The sequence below is a fragment of the Cyclopterus lumpus genome, chromosome 13, assembly GCF_009769545.1.
Source record: "Cyclopterus lumpus isolate fCycLum1 chromosome 13, fCycLum1.pri, whole genome shotgun sequence".
Classification (NCBI taxonomy): Eukaryota; Metazoa; Chordata; class Actinopteri; order Perciformes; family Cyclopteridae; genus Cyclopterus; species Cyclopterus lumpus.
Genome location: NC_046978.1, coordinates 15166405 through 15184261, shown reverse-complemented (window position 1 = coordinate 15184261; position 17857 = coordinate 15166405). Strand labels below are relative to the sequence as shown.

General features: G+C 41.0%; 4 protein-coding genes and 1 long non-coding RNA gene across 6 annotated transcripts; 4 read left to right on the top strand and 1 right to left on the bottom strand.

Moving 5' to 3' along the window:
* Window positions 1-235: 235 nt before the first annotated feature.
* Window positions 236-6102, bottom strand: lbhl (LBH regulator of WNT signaling pathway, like). 2 transcript variants are annotated; one of them, XM_034549335.1, is made up of 4 exons: window positions 6003-6102; window positions 2677-2749; window positions 2036-2336; window positions 236-1238 (listed from the first exon to the last, which is right to left on the bottom strand). In XM_034549335.1, the coding sequence occupies exons 2-4, from the start codon at window positions 2743-2745 to the stop codon at window positions 1168-1170; spliced, it is 441 nt and encodes a 146-aa protein (XP_034405226.1). In that variant the 5' UTR covers window positions 2746-2749; window positions 6003-6102; the 3' UTR covers window positions 236-1167. The 2 variants fall into 2 exon arrangements, with proteins under 2 accessions (XP_034405226.1, XP_034405227.1); XM_034549336.1 differs by lacking the exon at window positions 6003-6102 and adding an exon at window positions 3115-3228.
* Window positions 1144-3233, top strand: LOC117742011. Its single transcript, XR_004610786.1, has 3 exons — window positions 1144-1253; window positions 2113-2392; window positions 2720-3233. It is a non-coding gene; the product is annotated as an uncharacterized LOC117742011 (long non-coding RNA).
* Window positions 6103-12047: 5945 nt separating the features above from the next.
* LOC117741670 (complement C1q and tumor necrosis factor-related protein 9-like) lies at window positions 12048-13493 on the top strand. Its single transcript, XM_034548853.1, has 3 exons — window positions 12048-12066; window positions 12488-12551; window positions 12979-13493. The coding sequence occupies exons 2-3, from the start codon at window positions 12509-12511 to the stop codon at window positions 13371-13373; spliced, it is 438 nt and encodes a 145-aa protein (XP_034404744.1). The 5' UTR covers window positions 12048-12066; window positions 12488-12508; the 3' UTR covers window positions 13374-13493.
* Window positions 13494-13836: 343 nt separating this feature from the next.
* polr2i (polymerase (RNA) II (DNA directed) polypeptide I) lies at window positions 13837-16263 on the top strand. The gene is made up of 6 exons (XM_034549215.1): window positions 13837-14017; window positions 14143-14197; window positions 14551-14624; window positions 15102-15176; window positions 15694-15745; window positions 15925-16263. Exons 1-6 carry the CDS (start codon window positions 13956-13958, stop codon window positions 15985-15987), a joined length of 381 nt encoding a protein of 126 aa, XP_034405106.1. The 5' UTR covers window positions 13837-13955; the 3' UTR covers window positions 15988-16263.
* Window positions 16264-16420: 157 nt separating this feature from the next.
* pglyrp5 (peptidoglycan recognition protein 5) lies at window positions 16421-17767 on the top strand. Its single transcript, XM_034549214.1, has 4 exons — window positions 16421-16751; window positions 16873-17068; window positions 17214-17332; window positions 17476-17767. Exons 1-4 carry the CDS (start codon window positions 16496-16498, stop codon window positions 17649-17651), a joined length of 747 nt encoding a protein of 248 aa, XP_034405105.1. The 5' UTR covers window positions 16421-16495; the 3' UTR covers window positions 17652-17767.
* The last annotated feature ends 90 nt before the right edge of the window (window positions 17768-17857 follow it).

Genomic DNA, 17857 nt, shown 5'->3' with positions numbered 1-17857 from the left:
CACTTTTTATGTATCTTTATGTTTCTTATGTATTCTTGTTCTGCTGCTATTCCACTTTTAGATAGTTTTCAATATCATTTCGGATATATCATTTTGTAGTTTTAAAAATATTAGTGGATTTATGAAATTAAATGTTCTACTTAATCTTAAAAATGTGATACAAACCCTCAGAAACAGAAATAAGTATATGCATTAGTGGGACAAAATACTTTATTGACAAATTCAGAATTATCATTTTACAATAACACAACAAATTATATACAAGTTATTCACAAATCAGCCTAAACACAAATGAGAGTATTATAACACAACTACTTTCTCAATGGCGTCTACAACTGTTACTGAATAGCAACTCAAGCTGCCTGGTTCAACGTGGCCGACAACAAACTGAATGTTTCACTCCTGTCTGCCAGACAGTCTATGGCAGTGATTTTGGTCAAATTATGGATATTTCTTATTTTAAGATCCCAACATTAGTCAGCGTTAGTCACCCACATAACGGGCGGGGAGAAATAATGTAACATCTGGATGTGGTCATCCCGATCAACGCCTAATAAATATTATACCGAAGCTATAACCAGGTAAATGTCCTCAAAATCCACCTCTGGGGTCAAAATGATGACCATGACAAATATGTTTAATAAGGTACAGAGATGAAGTATAAATCAACCAAGCACAAACTAAAGAAAATCAGTTGTCATTGCAGGATGTTCTCTTTTAGCCCCATGACATCAGTGAGCCCTTAAAAAGTAGGAAACAGCAAGGGAAATGAAACATAAAGATACGGCGTCAGCAAAAGTTTGACTTAGAAGTAGAACAAAAAAAGAAAACACAGTACAGCTCAAACCTCTGCGGCCGACGTCAGCAAGCTGACTTTTGCGTGTATGAGAATGTGTGTTTGTGTATGTGTGTCTCTGTTCTCATGCCTACAGGCATGCGTGTATATTCATATTAATGTGAACAGAAATGTCAGAGTCGGCGTGTAGCTGTTAAAAGGTGTTTGACCTCTAAAACATATTTGGATACTTGTGTTTTCCTCTTCATCAACATTGGCTTTCTGTTTAATCTCCGCATCACCTGTCACTGTCAAACTGTGGCTTGTGTTGTCATAGTTGTTGCCATACGCCGATCTGCCGGATGTTTCCTCACTGGGTCTCCGAGGTTCAGTCAGTTGAGGGCTGGAGCGCTGCTCGGTGGAAGGGTGGGGGTGTCATCTCGAAATGCATCCGACTGAAGGTCTGCGGAGAAAGAAAGTACACTGTCTTTATCCTATGTTTTAAAACCATTTACACCAAACAGCTAAAAAAAAATGTATTCCTGTATTTCTCTTTTATTGTCGATTATTAACCTCAGTGTATTCTTTCAAAATAAAGGCAAAAAGGAGAAGCTCGTAGAGTCTTAGAGAAGAGAAGATTTTAAATGTAGCTCTATATGATGTGTTTTCATATTCATTAGCTTTAAACATTACTTTCCCAAGCAACTCTAGAATACAATACATCAGATCTATCAGATAATCAGATGTTTAAAGAAATTCAATATGTTCTTGTTGGCTATGCGACTCGTGTTTTGTCCAATCTTTAGGCAGTTGCTTAAATGTTGAAAGTGGTAGCTGGAGTACAGTATCTATGATAATATAATATAATCACACATAGAGTTCGTTTCCCAGAATGAGAGAAGCCGTAAATGATGATTCTGTGTGATACAGTGCTACTTATTTGGTTGTGGTGGCCACAGGTTGTGGTTCAGGTCCGGGTAGTATAGTTCACTGCACGCACACACATTTTCACACCAAAAATTAGAGAAGTGTGATGGCATAAGTGCTGACTTTTTTTCCCATTAAAAATAGATAAATCCAAAATGACAGTGGATTATTCAGGTTTTTTTATATTCGTGACTTCTTCTAAAGGCTTTTAAAAGTTATTATGATCTTCCAAATTAAGGTCATCCAAGCAGAGCATTAGGATGTTAGAAAAGATCAGTTTTCTAATCATCAGAGGAGTGTAAAGCAGAGAGTATGATGACATGTGCCACTCACCAATGAGTGTCAAGCCATGCTGCTCGTTCAGTATAACAGACGTCTTCTCTTCCTCCTCTTCCTCCTCTTCTCCCCAGTCTGCAATGTTGGCCGGGGGGATGCACTGCTCCAAGAACAGGTCCTCCTCCTCTTCCTCCGTGTCCATGTTCTCCGGAGGCCAGCGCAGCTCTCCGCTCTCCACCTCGTTCACCTCCGTGGGCTCCACAACGATGGAGGGTAGACGCTCCTTCACATGGTCGAGGTCCAGCCTGTGAAAGGTGGTCTCTGGGTCCAGGATGACCTCCACGGGGTCAGGGAAGATCTGCAGGAAAAGGCGAGGGAGCTTATTAAGAGTTGAGCAGAAGTGTCCAGCCGAAAGTACGTTTAATTTACAGCCAAATACATTAATACTGCATTTGTGTGCATAGTTTTTTTAACAGTTTTGACCACTCTCATATTGACATATATTATCTCTCTCTCACACACACACACACACACACACACACACACACACACACACACACACATCCGCAATGCTGGACCAGTTCCTCTACTTATGGTGTCTCATGGATTTTAATTCTCGTTTTTTATCAGCATTTGTGTCACTACTACTGTCGAGCATTTTGTGACATTTTGTGTTGCAATCTGATGGTGCAACGTACCTGGAATGACAATCGTTGGTCCTTCTTTTGCATGTCTTCACAGTTTGGATCTCCGCTCATCTCCTCCATGTATCTGCAGAGGAAACAACGCCATAACAGAGACTAGAAACAAACATACACTGTAAAGAAACAAGTGACATTTTCACCGTGGAGACATTGGCCTCTTTTTGCCAATATGAAGCCTGCCTTATGTCATTCTTTTGGAAACAAAGGTCCTCCATAGTTTTGTACAAAAGATCTCATTCTAATTGATCATATTCTTCTTCTAAAATCTTCCACGCCAAATATAGAATATATTTGGATGCCAAGTGAAAGATCTTTTCCTCGCAGAATAATACAATAAACCCCAGAAATCTGCAGTGACTGACAGCTAAATACGTGGAAAACTGCCACGAGACATTCAGCCAACAAACATGGCCTTGTTTCTCTCACTCTTACATGTCTATCGGACTAGTCTACAAGCCTCCCGCAGCACAGCAGAGGTCCACAGTTGGACAGTCAGTGAGTGGCACTGGATGAAATCAATCCATCCGGTTTTCTATGAAACAACCCCTCAACCCCCCCCCCCCCCACCCCACCCCCCACCCCACCCCACCCCACCCACCCACCACCACACACACACACACACAGCTGAAATACAGTATCGCAGTATCCGACATCCAGGCTTTTGATTGGTCAGAGATGTTCTGTCCTGCATGTCTCTGGCCAAAGCCGTTCTGAATATGTGTATTATGTGACTGTGTGTGAGTCCCCTAACACACACACATTGGAACACACTCATACTTCAGATTAGCGCAAATGGGGTTTGATACAAAAAATGGATTATGTCCTCCTTCGCTCATATTTTTGTTTTCTTACACGGAGGCCGGCACAACAAAAGTGCTGTTTTTGTATCTCTCTCCCCGCTCTTAAGGGCCGTGAGTCACCTGTTTCACCTCTGTTTCCTTTGAAGCCCTGATCGTTTTCCCTTTATCAGATCCACAGTCTACAGTATCTGTAAAGTAGTCACTTGTTTCAGTTACAGGCATGAGCCTGTGTACACATCCATCCTCAAATCTGTTTATGGTCTCCAGAAAAGCCGACGGGGGATTAAGAAGGACTGAGGATCTTTCCAAATCCTCTTTTCATCCCCCTCTCCTGCTCCCTCTCTCCCTTTCTCACTGTCTCTCACTGTCCGTCCGGCCGCTATCTGTACCAATCTTGGTTTGCTGTCATTCAATCGCCTGGTGTAATGACATAATCTGTTCAATCTTGCTTACTCTTTAAATACATTTCATTTGAGAGAGAGAGATCTAATCTCCAATCTTTCTGTTTTTAGACTTTTTGGTATTTGCTAAGAGCATGCATTAGTCACACACTACATCAAACTCAGGAGGTAAATCAAACTATTTTCTTCTTGGAAATGCACTGAGCATTTTTTTGTTTAGAGAACAGCAGGATGTCACACAGTAGAGGGTAGTTATACAGCAGATTAATTCTATGAGCATTTATGCAATCTGGTATACGCTGCACACGATTAGTAGTAAAAAAAATCAAAGCATGGCATGTTAATCACGTAAATGAAAGGATATAAGATATGAATTAGCTTTTAATGGTCACAGCTGGCTCAATATTATAAAGGACGGTCATCTGAAAATGATGCGGAATGAATAACAAATGGTGGTTTGGAGCGGTATATGTTTTAAAAAACAGAATATAGTAATGCAATGTATCTCCAGGTTGAAACTATGTCGTCCTCTACATTGATACCAATGAGCATTTACCTTTAACACACTTCTGTGCCGCCTCATTAAGCTGCTGTAGCCTGTTCTGCAGGCTGTTAATCGTGTTGTAAGATTTACAGTGTTGGTTCCTCTTTAGGGTTTTTTCTTTCATTCGGATGTATGCAAGTACACACGCCTGTTTGAGACGCATATGCTTTAGTTCAAGTAGTACATTGAGTTTAAAAAGAAGTGAGAATTAAAAAGTGAGAATTTAAAAAAATTGCATCAGCTGATCATCTCTCTCTCTCTCTCTCTCTGTCCCCCAACCCTGATTTTTCCGACTGCCTTAATGTGACACATTTCAGGCTCAGTGTCTCCGTCGACAGCCTCAAGTTCATTGTATGATGTGACAAATGAAGGAACACTAAGCCAGTTCGCCCAAACGAGGACGCCCTGTTCTCGTCTAAATGGGATCAGCTTTGAGAGGATGCTATCATTTTTGACCCACTTGTGAATGTGCGCAGCCACTACAATTCAATTTCTGATATTACGCTTGCGGACAACTGTGTCACGCTAAGCTGTTTGTGTGCCACCTGTGATGGAAACTTTCAGCTATTATGATGAAGAAGCTTAACCTCCATGTAATCCCCCTCATATACACTTCCTCTAAACACCTGCACATTTCAGCTCAGTCAACAATCGGTCCACAGGATCAAACGTGCAGTCACACTGCTTTTGAAAAATGTACATAACCATAAAAAAGATAATATAATATAGAAATTGTTGTATATAGAGTTTAATGAAATGAGAATACATCTGAAATGTTCAGTTGAAATGATACACAGGACTCACAGGGAGATACATTTCTGCAATGACCAAAAGCCTAATGATCAGTGATATACACACACACACATGAAATGCCTCTACACCCCCCCCCCCCCCCACCCCCCCCACACACACACACACACACACCCCACCCACACCCATTAGTGTGATCAGAAGTTGTGTCAGAAGTGAGACAAAGTAATAAACAAGACAGCAAATTAAGTGTTTTCTTGTTCCCTTCTCAGAACCTTTTTTTTTTTTAAAACAATGTTCTCGTTTCAGTTCTATATGAGCAACTGGACTTTTCTTCTATTTCCGCAGCCACTTTCTTGTCCTTTCAGACATAAAAGTGTGAGATAAATGGGCCACAAGCTGATTAGGAAAACGTCCATAAAGTTTACTTGCAACACGCTGTTCTTATGCAATGAATGAAATGAGGTGAAGAAATTCTGCAGTCCCGTTACAGCAGACCGTGAGGGTTTCCTATTGTACTCATCTCTCGTTGCATGATTAAAACATATGCTCGGGATTAAAGAAAACGTGCACCATTTAATAGGCTCGAAAGCTTCACGGCAGCTATACTAAATGAACCATGAAGCGAGGGTGTTTTTCAAAGCCCGGAATGACCATTTGATTTTAAAGCCAACGTGGATGATAAGTTGCTAAAATTTGAACGTCTACTTCACCCCACAGCTGAGCGAACTTCAAGTGCTGCTGATTTTACGACTCGCAAAGCAGCCACTAAATAGACCTTGTGATGAAACTGTTTACTACTTTAATGAGTTAAACTCCTCTCACCTTTCTGTTTGACTTTGCCTGATCTCATCTTCATGATCAGAAGATACACACTTAATGTTCGCCTACATCAAGAGTGAGCTTTCGTTGTGGTCAGGCTAAGTTTCATGCTGAGTGCATTCAACCTGGGAAAAACCCAGTGTGAGTACTATTTGCGCCTGAAATACACACACACACACACGCACACACATACACACACTCACACACACACACACACACACACAAACGTCAGCATCCTCTTACCCCTCATTTGAAGTCAGGCAGATGCCTTCTCCATCTTGGCACAGCTCCACGGTGGTGAAGCCTGTCTCCTCCACAATGAGTACAGGTGTCACTAGAGGGGGCGCAGGAGGAGGTGAGCAGCCCCCGCAGCATTCCCCCTCCGCAGAGGCCTCAGCCAGTCTTTGGGCCTCCAGGGCGAAGCCTGGATAGGGGGAGGGGGGGTCCCGAAACCCTCAGATGTCCCAGAAGTTAAGCGGAGGATCAGGACACGGTTGTGTGCCTGATTTCCTTTTCCAGTTAAGACAGCGCCGGTCTCGCTTGTCCAGCTCCGAAATGAGTCAGTCTGCTATCCCAAAGCCTACATGCGTTCCTGTGTCCCCCGTATCCAACTTCCTTCCTCATGTCTCGCTCAATATCCCTCCCTGTCCCACCCCACCCAACTGCCAGGCTTTGGAGAGGAGCAGGATTAACGTCTCTTTCGATTACAGAGGCTGGATGGGTGACGTCAGCCAAGCTTGACGGTCCCCTTTGATGAGTTGGCACACTGGGTGGCTGGTGCATCTGTAAAGAAACATGAAAAGGGCACACGGCTGGCACATGACCCCACTATTGATGAAAGCTAAATGAACACAGTGGGGTAGCATAAATGCTCACAAAATGGACAACGATAGGATTGATATGAGCTCCTTTCTATTTCTTCCCCATCCCATGCCTATCCCCCATTCCCTCTCTTTCTCTCTCTCTCTCTCTCTCTCTCTCTCTCTCTCTCTCTCTCTCTCTCTCTCTCTCTCTCTCCTCTCTGCGTTTGCCATTGCTCCATCAGTGGATTTAGATTTGGACGATTCATGGAATTAGCCCAGGGATCAAGGGCTCAGGATTGGGAGGTGGGGGTGGGGGGATAGATATATATATATATAAATATATAACAGGCTCCAACTATGGCTAACAGACAGAGTGCTGCTAACAGCCATGTGTAATCCTCTCTGTAGGCTAAGTCAATCGGCTATATGTGTAACAAGGTGGTGACGGAGCTAGTGCAACACAAATGGTGTTCTGCTCCTGCAGAAGTGTGACGGAAGAAAATCTGAAAGCATCTTCCAAATAATGGTCATGTGCATATATACATACAGTATATTATAGTATATTCAGCTATAAACATTGGAAAGTCCCACGACTCTATTTGAAAATTTAGAAGATCATCAATTTTCTGCAAATTAGTTCAAATCTGCATGAAATGACCCCATGTTTGCATAATTTAAGTTGCACAAAATCAAAATATATATCAGCCGAGTCAAATGCAGCTTTTATTAAGACTCACTGCAGCTGTGAGCCGCTCTTCACAGGCAGTAAAGTGCTCTATGCAGATTAGTTGCTGACGAGCAGGAGCAGAAGACAGCTGGTGGGCAGGTGAGGAAGGGCAGATGTTACCAGAAAAGGTTTGCACCTGTCTGTCATCTTCCACCATGTACATGAAAAGATCAATCGACTCAGACCGATTGATTCTAGATTAGATACAAAAATGCTTTTCAAACGCCTACGAGCTTTATTAAAGAGCAGCGCTCTGCAAACCAGAAAAAACTGCACGCCTTCCCCTCTGTCGAAAATGCTCAGCAACCACGAGGCAGAAGCAGGTAAGGAACTCTCCACTTATTCATGTTTAAGTCCCTTAATAGTCATTCCTAGTGTTAGTTTGAGTGGTCATTGACCTTTGACATATTCATATTGTGGCAAGAACATAGCAGTCACAGCATTTATTGTTACCTGTTATTCTCCTAAACTACTTGATATGACTGTAAAAGTATTCCTATTGTATGTGGAAAGTCTGGTAAACAGGAATTGTAATGTTTAAGTATTTACAGTCTAAATGCACTTTTACAGAATGTAAAAAGCTAAAATTATTTATTTATAATAATAATAATAATAATAATAATAATAATAATAATAATAAAAAACATGTGTCTCGGCATTGCAACCATTTCTTTTCTTTTAGACCATCGTTTCCTCTGTAGTCAAGAGTGTGTGCAGCGTGTGCAGAGAGCATGACAGCTCTGGTGAAGCCGCTAAATGAGTGTATATGCAAAATGACCGCGACTTTTCAATTATGTTCCGTGTCTGCGTCATTCCACCTTTCATATTTTTTTTTTCAATTCAGTTTATTTTGTATAGCCCAATATCACAAATTAAGAATTTGCCACAGAGGGCTTTACAATCTGTACACATACGACAACTCTGTCCCAGGACCTCACATCGGATCAGGAAAAACTGCCCAAAATTAACCTTTGACAGGGAAAAAAGGGAAGAAACCTTCAGGAGAGCAACAGAGGAGGATCCCTCTCCCCGGATGGACAGAAGCAATAGATGTCATGTGTACAGAATGAACAGCATTTACAAAGTTACATAAACACATTACATGAATATGACAATGTATGAATGGAACTCTAATCCATGAAACAGAAGGAGGTAGAGAGGAGGGGGGGCGGGGCGGGGCGCATCAGCAGGGCCAACGCAGGAGGCCGGCTCACCAGGCATCAGACACCTCCAGGTCCAATGGACCCTATGAGACGTGAAGTCACAACGACTCCGGGGAGGAAGCAGAGTTAATAAAGTGCAATGGAGAGATGTAAATTCATCCATAAGGAGAGAGAGAAGATGAGATAGGTGCTCAGTGTATCCTAAAACATCCCCCAGCAGCCTATAAGCCTATAGCAGCATATCAAGGGGCTCGACCAGGGCAAACCTGATTCAGCCCTAACTATAAGTGCAATGTGTAACAAGACAGTGCAGGTATTGATCCTGCATCGCACGGCTCCGCGTGTCTCTGTTTTAGCCAACCATAATCCAGAAGACCCAAAAAAAAAGGAAAGAGCCTTGTTCTTGACATCCCACCACCAAGTAAGCCTCTGTGTTTGTCTGCGGGGGGGGAGGAAATAATCCCCATGCTCCGGACGCGAGCAGCAAATCTATGTGTTCAAATGGCTAATCTGTTTTGCTGACCCCACTACAAGAAGAGTGGTGGCCTTCACGGCCAAGCTGAACGTGGCTCACAGCACTCTGTACCACGCCGGTGTCCTGAAGCTCGTGGACGTGCTGGCCAGCGAGGGAGACGCCTACGACCCTGACACAGGCCTCTTCACCTGCCCTCTGGAGGGACTTTATCACTTCACTGTGCACGTGTCCGTGTGCGATAGTGTGCCATATATATAAGAATGGAGAGAGTTTGGCTTCGGTGTATCACACTAGTCTCCCAGATAAATGCAGCCAGGTGGCCAGCACCAGTAGCACCGTGGAGCTGTCGGAGGGAGACACGGTGTGGGTGAATTTATGGGGTCACGGTCGGCACGAGATCATCGCAACGGAAGATAACGATACCGTCTTTGTCGGGTTCCATTTAGGGTAACATGTGACAGATAGAGGTGCTTGAGATCTTTCTGAAATGTGTTAAGCTATGTCGTTATTATATATGTATACCTGATCTTTAACTGAATCTAATCAATTGTTTTTACTGTCCATTATGAACTTGGTTATTATTTTTTGTGTCTGTATATATTTGTACTTTCAGTTCCTACATCATCTGTTGACAAACATATTTTATGTATATACAGCACGTTTGATGTTCTTGCCATGTCTTGAACATTTAACAAGTGAATTTGTTTATGGGCAAGGCTGAAATGAATTAATAGCAGATTGCACCTGAAAGCATGTACGACCTTAAAGTCATTGTTCCAAAAAGTATAGATTATTATAGTATTCATAGGAGCCTCCTTTGTCTCAGGCATGCACAGACCTACGGTAAAGACTAATACATATTTCATGCACAATGATCACCATGTAGCTGAATTAGTTTCTGATCATGTTTCAGTACATAACTTGTCAAACATGATCTACTTGTGTAACCAACAATACTTACTTGCCCCGAGCATTTTGAAAAAACAAAAATCCAAAAAATGGAGCTAAGAAAACTCGTAAAAGCCGGAGGCAGAGTCACTTCAACTGATCACCACTTTGTGTATGTCTTCATTATGCTTGTAATCTCCCCTCTGGCTTATGTTTACTCACTAATTCTCTCTTATCCCGCCATTTGTTGTGTTTCAGTTGATTCATATTGATTTAATTTGTTCATGATTTTATTATTGAGTAATTATTTGTTTTAGGTTTTAGAGTTATTAATTGAAAGAAATGCGAGAACGAAAATCAAGTTTAGATATTTCATATCATTTCATGGTCAGTAACAGATTACATACACATACTTTAACAAACAACGCTGTCAAATTCCAGTATTCTGAATGCCGTCACTAAACTCCCCCTTTGAAAACAGGAAGTCTCTTATTGCTGAGGACGAGCAAGAAGAGTTTGAAGAATTTGACAGCTGATGAAACTTGATCTCCTTACTGTCAGTGCTAAGTGTGATTTTTCAACTATTACTCAATCAACCACAAATAGCATGCACAAACATCCATCACTGCACATTATTTATATCCCATCGTATGACTCTTCTGTTCCTGAAGTTGTTGGACCGTGCCTGCTCTATCAATCTATGGTCTGTTAAATTGTGAGACAATCTTTGCACCAATGCCACTCCCTTCCTTCCTCAATGTCAACCCCAACACATAAATATTGTGTTATTACTCTATGATTACACTAAACTGCTAGGAAAACTCTAAGAATATATTGTGAGTATCACGTATTGTTTTAAGAATCTGAATCTGTGCATAACCTCTCGGCATGTTGCCTCAGCATGAGACGTTCTGCCAACCAGAAAAACAACCTCACTTATCTGCATGTGGTTTTCCAGCTGATGAACAAAAAATATTCTTCTGTAAGGCAGCAACAGGTACGGATCTCTTTGTTGCATAAAAGATATATATTATATATTATATGATTGTTTATATTTGTATCAGATTTCGCAAATCAAATCTTACCAAAAGGATCTAGAAATAGTTTTGAGTGCTTCTTGTGCTGTAGGTTGTTAATTGATGAACTCAAATTAAAGTTTATTGACATGTTTTTTTTCTTCTTCTTTTTCTTATATTTTTCACAGTCATCACTTGGAAAATGCTTTTTTTTTAGATGCCTGCATCCATACACACATTTTGATTGGTTGCATTTGCAACTTCAAAAGTGTCTTTTATTTTGGAAAATATTTCAAAAAAAAGAGAGTACAAAATAATTCGAGAGATGAGGTCTGGATTCGTGCATGGGGGGCGGGTCGACATGACATCTTTGCCACAGATAATGACACTATCTTCACTGGGTTTCACTTACAATAAAGCTGTCATCTGTTATCCTCTTCGTCCCACAGTAAGTCATAATACCCGAAGAGCTCCTTATTTCAAATGTCAAGTGATGCTTGTGTGAAATAAAATAAAATATAATGCGCGAATTAATAAACTCTCTTTTAGCCTCTTGTTGATTCCATACTCCACAAGATTGATTATGTTTCGTCTTTGTTTAATTAGTTCATATGAAATTATCCGTTTGTTTTCTTGTTTTTGGTGTAACAGAAGCTATGATGAAATCCTTAATCCAAGTAGGCTAAAAATTTAGATTTTTATAATCTGCTATCACTCCCAAAACTGCACAGATTAACACAGGAGGAGAACTAAAATTTGTTCATCTTGTTGTTGTTTTCACTAGTAACAGGAGGAAAACAGACCTTTCTTAAATACTATCTGACTCATCCAGCTCTGGAATGATCCCACATAACTTCCACTACAAGCAGATTAACAACAATGTGAAGGATCAGAATGCTGTTTGTTTGCTTGTTAGTCAGAAACCAGACAAACAACTTCTGCTTCTCTGCTTGTCTTTATAACATTTGCAGCATTCCCCCTCAAGACAGCAAGCGGTAAGACGTGCACTGCTCCTTAGTTAGAGTGCTTGTAGGGTTTCATGCCAGAATTATATAAAACAATATATTTCTATTTGAAAGGACTTGTAAATCATTCCTATAGATTTTGCCCTGGAGTGTTAGCGTGCATTTGTTTTGGTTATAGAAATGCAGTGAAATTCAGATGGGGAGAGTAACATTTTACTTATTGTTAACATGAGAAGTAAAGAATAACTTCTGTATTAATCAGTGATTTTTATATATATAAACTGCATCAGTCACATGTCATCACGTAATCTTGTGTATAACTACCATTCTATTTTATAATACAAGTCTACAGATTTGCAGCTTGTATACAGATAAATCACAGATATTATGTTGGAACCATGAAAATATTGCACTCGTTTAATTTTTGTTGTTTTTTTGTTGTTTTTTACAGACAACATCAGAAGATTTAGTCATGGCGTATGAACCAGGTCGCGGAGACAGCGATTCTCATACAGGTAAAAAAAACATTCCTATTATGTAGCGCCATAACACCAATATGTGCCAACTTTTCAAAGTAACACACATCATGTTGGTATGTTTACAATTATGTAATGCACCTATGTTATGGAATCGATTGATTTGTGGCTTTGTGAGAACTATTAAACCATTAACATGTTATGGTTTAAATTGTACACCACCTCAAATTATTTGTTTACAACTAGTTATCAATAGTCAAAATTAATTGTAATTAAACATAATGTCCATGCCCCCACCCCAATCACTTTGATACTGTCCTTAACATGTTGTCTTGACTGTAAACAACATTTCCCCTCACAAAGGAATGATTGAGTTTGTTGGTTGCTTGTTGTGACTGACACAAACTAGGCATCACAACATTGCTAACTCCTTGCTCTGATCATCATGATGTCGCCCATTCTATAGGCACTGTAGCGTTCACAGCCAAGCTGAATGTCGATGACAGCTACCCCTGTTACTCTGGAGCCCTGAAGCTGACCACCGTGCTGGTCAACGAGGGAGGAGGCTACAGTCCTGACACAGGGGTCTTCTCCTGCCCCCGGGGCGGCTTCTATTACTTCACTGTGCACATGTCTGTGTATGGACGCGGACAGTGTGACATCTTAAAAAATGGAGAGAAGGTGGTGTCTCTGTATCACACCTCTCTGCCCGATAAGTGTAGCCAAGTTGCCAGTATGAGCAGTGTGATCAAACTGTCCAAAAACGACGAGGTCTTTGTGAATTTGTGGGGGCCTGGCAGAAACGATATCTTTGCAACTGTAGATAATGACACCGTTTTTGCTGGTTTTCGTTTGGGTTGAAAGACGTTATCAAAACATCAATAAAGTTAATGGCTGTGGAAATAAGCCAGTATACCACTTCAGAGTATGTATTATTGGGTAAAGTTTGTTACATCAGAATCAGAATGAATGTTTCCTTGTGGTTTTGCATCAATAAATTACATTTCTTACTGAAATTAACTTTGGGTTATAATGGTGTACTCATCAAAAATAATATTAATACAATTATTTTATTATCAGTAGTCTATTATATTATATAATAGAGGCACTCGTATTTGCCATACAGTAGTCTATTATATAATATAATATATATATATTGTCTATTATAATATAATAGACTACTATTATATTATTATATTATATAATATAATAGACTACTGTATGGCAAATAGAAATACGAGTGCCTCAGAGCTTTTTGTGTCCGTCCTCCCCACACCAGGTGGCGCTGTCTCGGAAACCTTCATATATTTGATAGCACGCGTATGCGCAGACGGTCTGTTTTCAAACGAGTGGAAGAAAGCGGCGTGGGAGAAGTGAAGGATCCGAAAGAGCGTCGCATTTATTATTTGTCACGTTTAGCTTCGACCTATAGTTTCTTCCCCAATGGATTTAGAAACTGGAACATACGAACCGGGATTTGTGGGGATACGGTTTTGTCAAGAATGGTGAGTTTGCGGCCAAATAGAAGATATATATAAGTAACACGAGCTAGATAGCTTGACGCACGTTAACGCGACGTTGTTTTAAAAAGTCTACGGGATATACCACTAAACTAAAGTTTGTTTTCCAGTAACAACATGTTGTACCCGAAAGAAGACAAAGAGAACCGTATCCTGCTCTATGCGGTAAGTACCTGGTTCAAAGTTAAAGTCCCACGCAGGGACGAGCCCCGCTAACAGCAGAACCGTAAGTCATCCATGGTTGACCATATTAAAAATGAAAAGTTACAACGTTTTTTGGCTCTGAAAGTTGGCCACTGGAGCAATTCGTGTCTCGGTGCAATGCATGAAAACATGGATCACTCTAATGGTAATAGTGATATTAAACATGCCTGTACAGTCTCAAACCCTCAGTGCTGTGATAGGAGTGTGGCTTCTTTTATTGAGATAGATGGAGGGAGGCAATGAGCTTAAATGTCCATTGTTACTATGTAATAATAATAATAACACGTTGTCTTTTTATTGAACTCAACACACAGTGCAGGAACTGTGACTACCAACAAGAAGCGGACAACAGCTGCATCTATGTCAACAAGATCACCCACGAGGTTGAGTAAGTAAAAGAAAACACAGGGCTAAATGAATGACTCAGAAGTTGACCTTACCTCTGGGTGTTGTTACAGGTTCAACAAAGCACATTTCTGTCTCTCTGTGAGAAATAGGCTTAAAAGATTGAGTTTGTGCGTCGTGCTTGCATCCACTACATCTTTTTACCCCTTAACTAACGCAAAAATGGTCTTACACATCAAGTTAAATTCATTCTTCAGACACTTTTCCAGTGTGGTTGTCCTGACATTTAATCGGATTTTCCTAAAGTCAGTTAAAGAGAATCCCTTGATTTTAATTGTGCACATTCAGACTTTTACAATGGTGTAAATAAATATCGAGTGACAACACGGAGGTCTACGTTTGTAATGCCAGAGACAGTAAAACATTACATTGCATATTTTACGTTTGTAGCCTTAGTCGCTTGAGGGCTAATTGTTGGTAAGTCATCTAGTATCTTGCTTCTCTCTTTCTCTTTCTCCAGTGAGTTGACACAAATCATTGCTGATGTATCTCAGGATCCAACACTTCCAAGGACAGAGGACCACCCCTGTCCCAAGTAAGTTTTTTCTCAGAGTTAATCGTCCTCTGGAGCCCCGTAATTGTTAATTTCTTTTTTTTTTAAGTGAATATTTGTTGTGTTGTTAGTGTGGTGCAACATTCAGTATTCAGCACAGAAAGCCAGCTTGGTTTTGTGATTTATTTATAATTTTTTTAACCACCAGAGAGCGAAAATGTTGTCTCCTACATTGGAAATTCACTGCAACAAGTAGACAAACTATCCCACTACAGAAACGGAGCGAAACTGGTTTCTCGTTCGAGTCCTCATTCTCACTATATTCAGATTTTTTACTGGGATTTTTTCGCCCCTTTTTCAGCGGCCATGTTCTGAGAATAATTCTATGAATTTGCCTTGATGGACGATCGACTCCCTTCCCCTGCAACACATTCACGTCACCACATTCCCATCTTGAACTGTGCAGGGAACCGTCCATTTGGACTTGACTCCTGATTGTGTAATGAGGTGTTGTGGCGTAATAGATTTCTAACCATGTTCTCCAACCATGTCCACCCAGATGTGGTCACAAGGAGGCAGTGTTCTTCCAGTCTCACAGTATGAAGGCTGAGGTAAGTTGTCTTTTCAACACACAATGCATGACCTGTAGTTTTAATGTGGTTCGTCTATGAAAAGGTTTACTAGCTTTTTGTGGTCAGTGAGGAAACACATTTTCCTGTTGTCAATACATCTTTTCTAGATTTAAGAACTGAATAGAAGATCTAATATTTTAATATGTTTCTCCTGACAGGACGCTATGAGACTGTACTACGTGTGCACAGCCCCTCACTGTGGACACAGATGGACGGAGTAAAGCCAGTGACGATGACGAGGTCTAACATTTTCCTCGACAGTATTGCCGTTCACAAAAAGCTGCAGCTCAGATGGAGTTCTTTCTTGACTATTTACTGTGGCTTTCTCTTGTCAAACAGCAGAGCTGCTGATTTTTGTCGAACCTGAAATTGTCTTTGTTTGATTGCTTGCAGTTGGTCACACACCATCTTGTGAATATAATGTATTAATAATTTTTTTATAGCAGTTGTCATTTTGAAATGTATTTTGTTAGATTAAAAGAACCAGTTGTTTTAAATGCGTCTGAGTATTTAATGAATACTAATACGTTAGAAGACACACCCATGCTTTTGGCCCCATCAGTTCTGTGACTCCTTTATGTCAGGATTATACCACTCCTTGTTTCCTCCCACTGTAAACGCACACACACACAATGTAAAACTGGTGCAACTGGTTTCCTCCCTAAAGCGTCACATGAAGCAGCCATGCCTCGTTTACAGTAAAGAAAAGGCCACCGGTTTCCTCTCTCAATGTGGAATATTGACTGTCGATTGCACTTCCTTCTTTTTCAACTGCGTATATTCCACAAAACCCCTCTGGGAACTAGATTATTACTTGGCCAACATGACCAGTTGGCACATAATCTGTGTGCTGATACATCCACATGGAAGACTGAGGAAGGTGTACTTCCCGTGACCACACCTCCTGAAACGGGCTCCTTCATAAGGCGGCAGTCCAGTCCACTGCATTCAAAGTCACCTGTGTACGGAGATATGGCCCAAACAGGTAAGACAACACTAAATATTTGTACACTTCAAAGTTGTGTTTTATTTATCGCAGCAAGTAACATTTTATGGCGTCCACCAAGTGATTAATTGTGATTTATGCTTTGGATTTTTCTTTTCAGTGAACATTGTTTCAAGGCAGCAGTGGGAAGCCGCTGCCCCTAAAAGTAAGGAGACCTTGACGGGCTCTGCCAAGAGAGCGGTCATACACCACACCGCCCTCCCAAGATGCAAAGATGAGAAAGAGTGCAAGAGCCGCATTGCCAGCATTCAGAGAAACCATATGACGGAAAGAGGCTTCGACGACATCGGGTATAAGTGAGTAGCTCGAACAGTTGGGGGGCGGGGGGGGGGGGGTCATTTTTAGAGAGATGTTAATATTGTGTATGTAGGACGTGGGCGTACTGGAGGGAATTTAATTATATGCTTATGGATCCTCAACCATCCTTTCTGTGTGCTTCAGTTTTCTTGTCGGAGAAGACGGTTCAGTGTATGAGGGCCGCGGCTGGGGTGTGGTAGGGGCACACGCCAAAGGCAACAATGATGACTCAGTGGGGATCGCCTTCATGGGAGATTTCAATGGTAGGTGCACTTATTATCTTTTCCTTTTTTCTTTTTTTTTCATTGTGCAACAAAAAGAGCACATGTCTAGGAAATATCATAAAGACCTTCAGAATGGTGTTATGGAGTCCCGATATGATAACGCAACATCGTTTTAATTTCAGTTGGGACGCCGAGCACAGAGGCCATGTCGTCCGTCAAACTGCTGCTGCAGTCTGGAGTTTGTGAGGGCTTTCTAATCCCAAAGTTTACTGTGGTTGGGCACCGAGATTTGGGCCAAACCGAATGTCCAGGAGGTAAACTGTACGCCGCCCTGGCACAGCTGAAGGGTTGCCCCTAACGCTCACTGACGATCATGATGGTTACCTCGCTTTGATGGCACACAGACCTTCACCAGTTCAATCAAATCACAGATTTGGAATAAACGGGGTGAAGGGATGAAAAATAAGTTTATATCTTGAAAAATTATGGTCCAATACATTTTTCTTTTAACCTTTTTTTATTTTTAAAAAATAAATCTCAGCTGTCCTCTGAACTAAGGGAAGG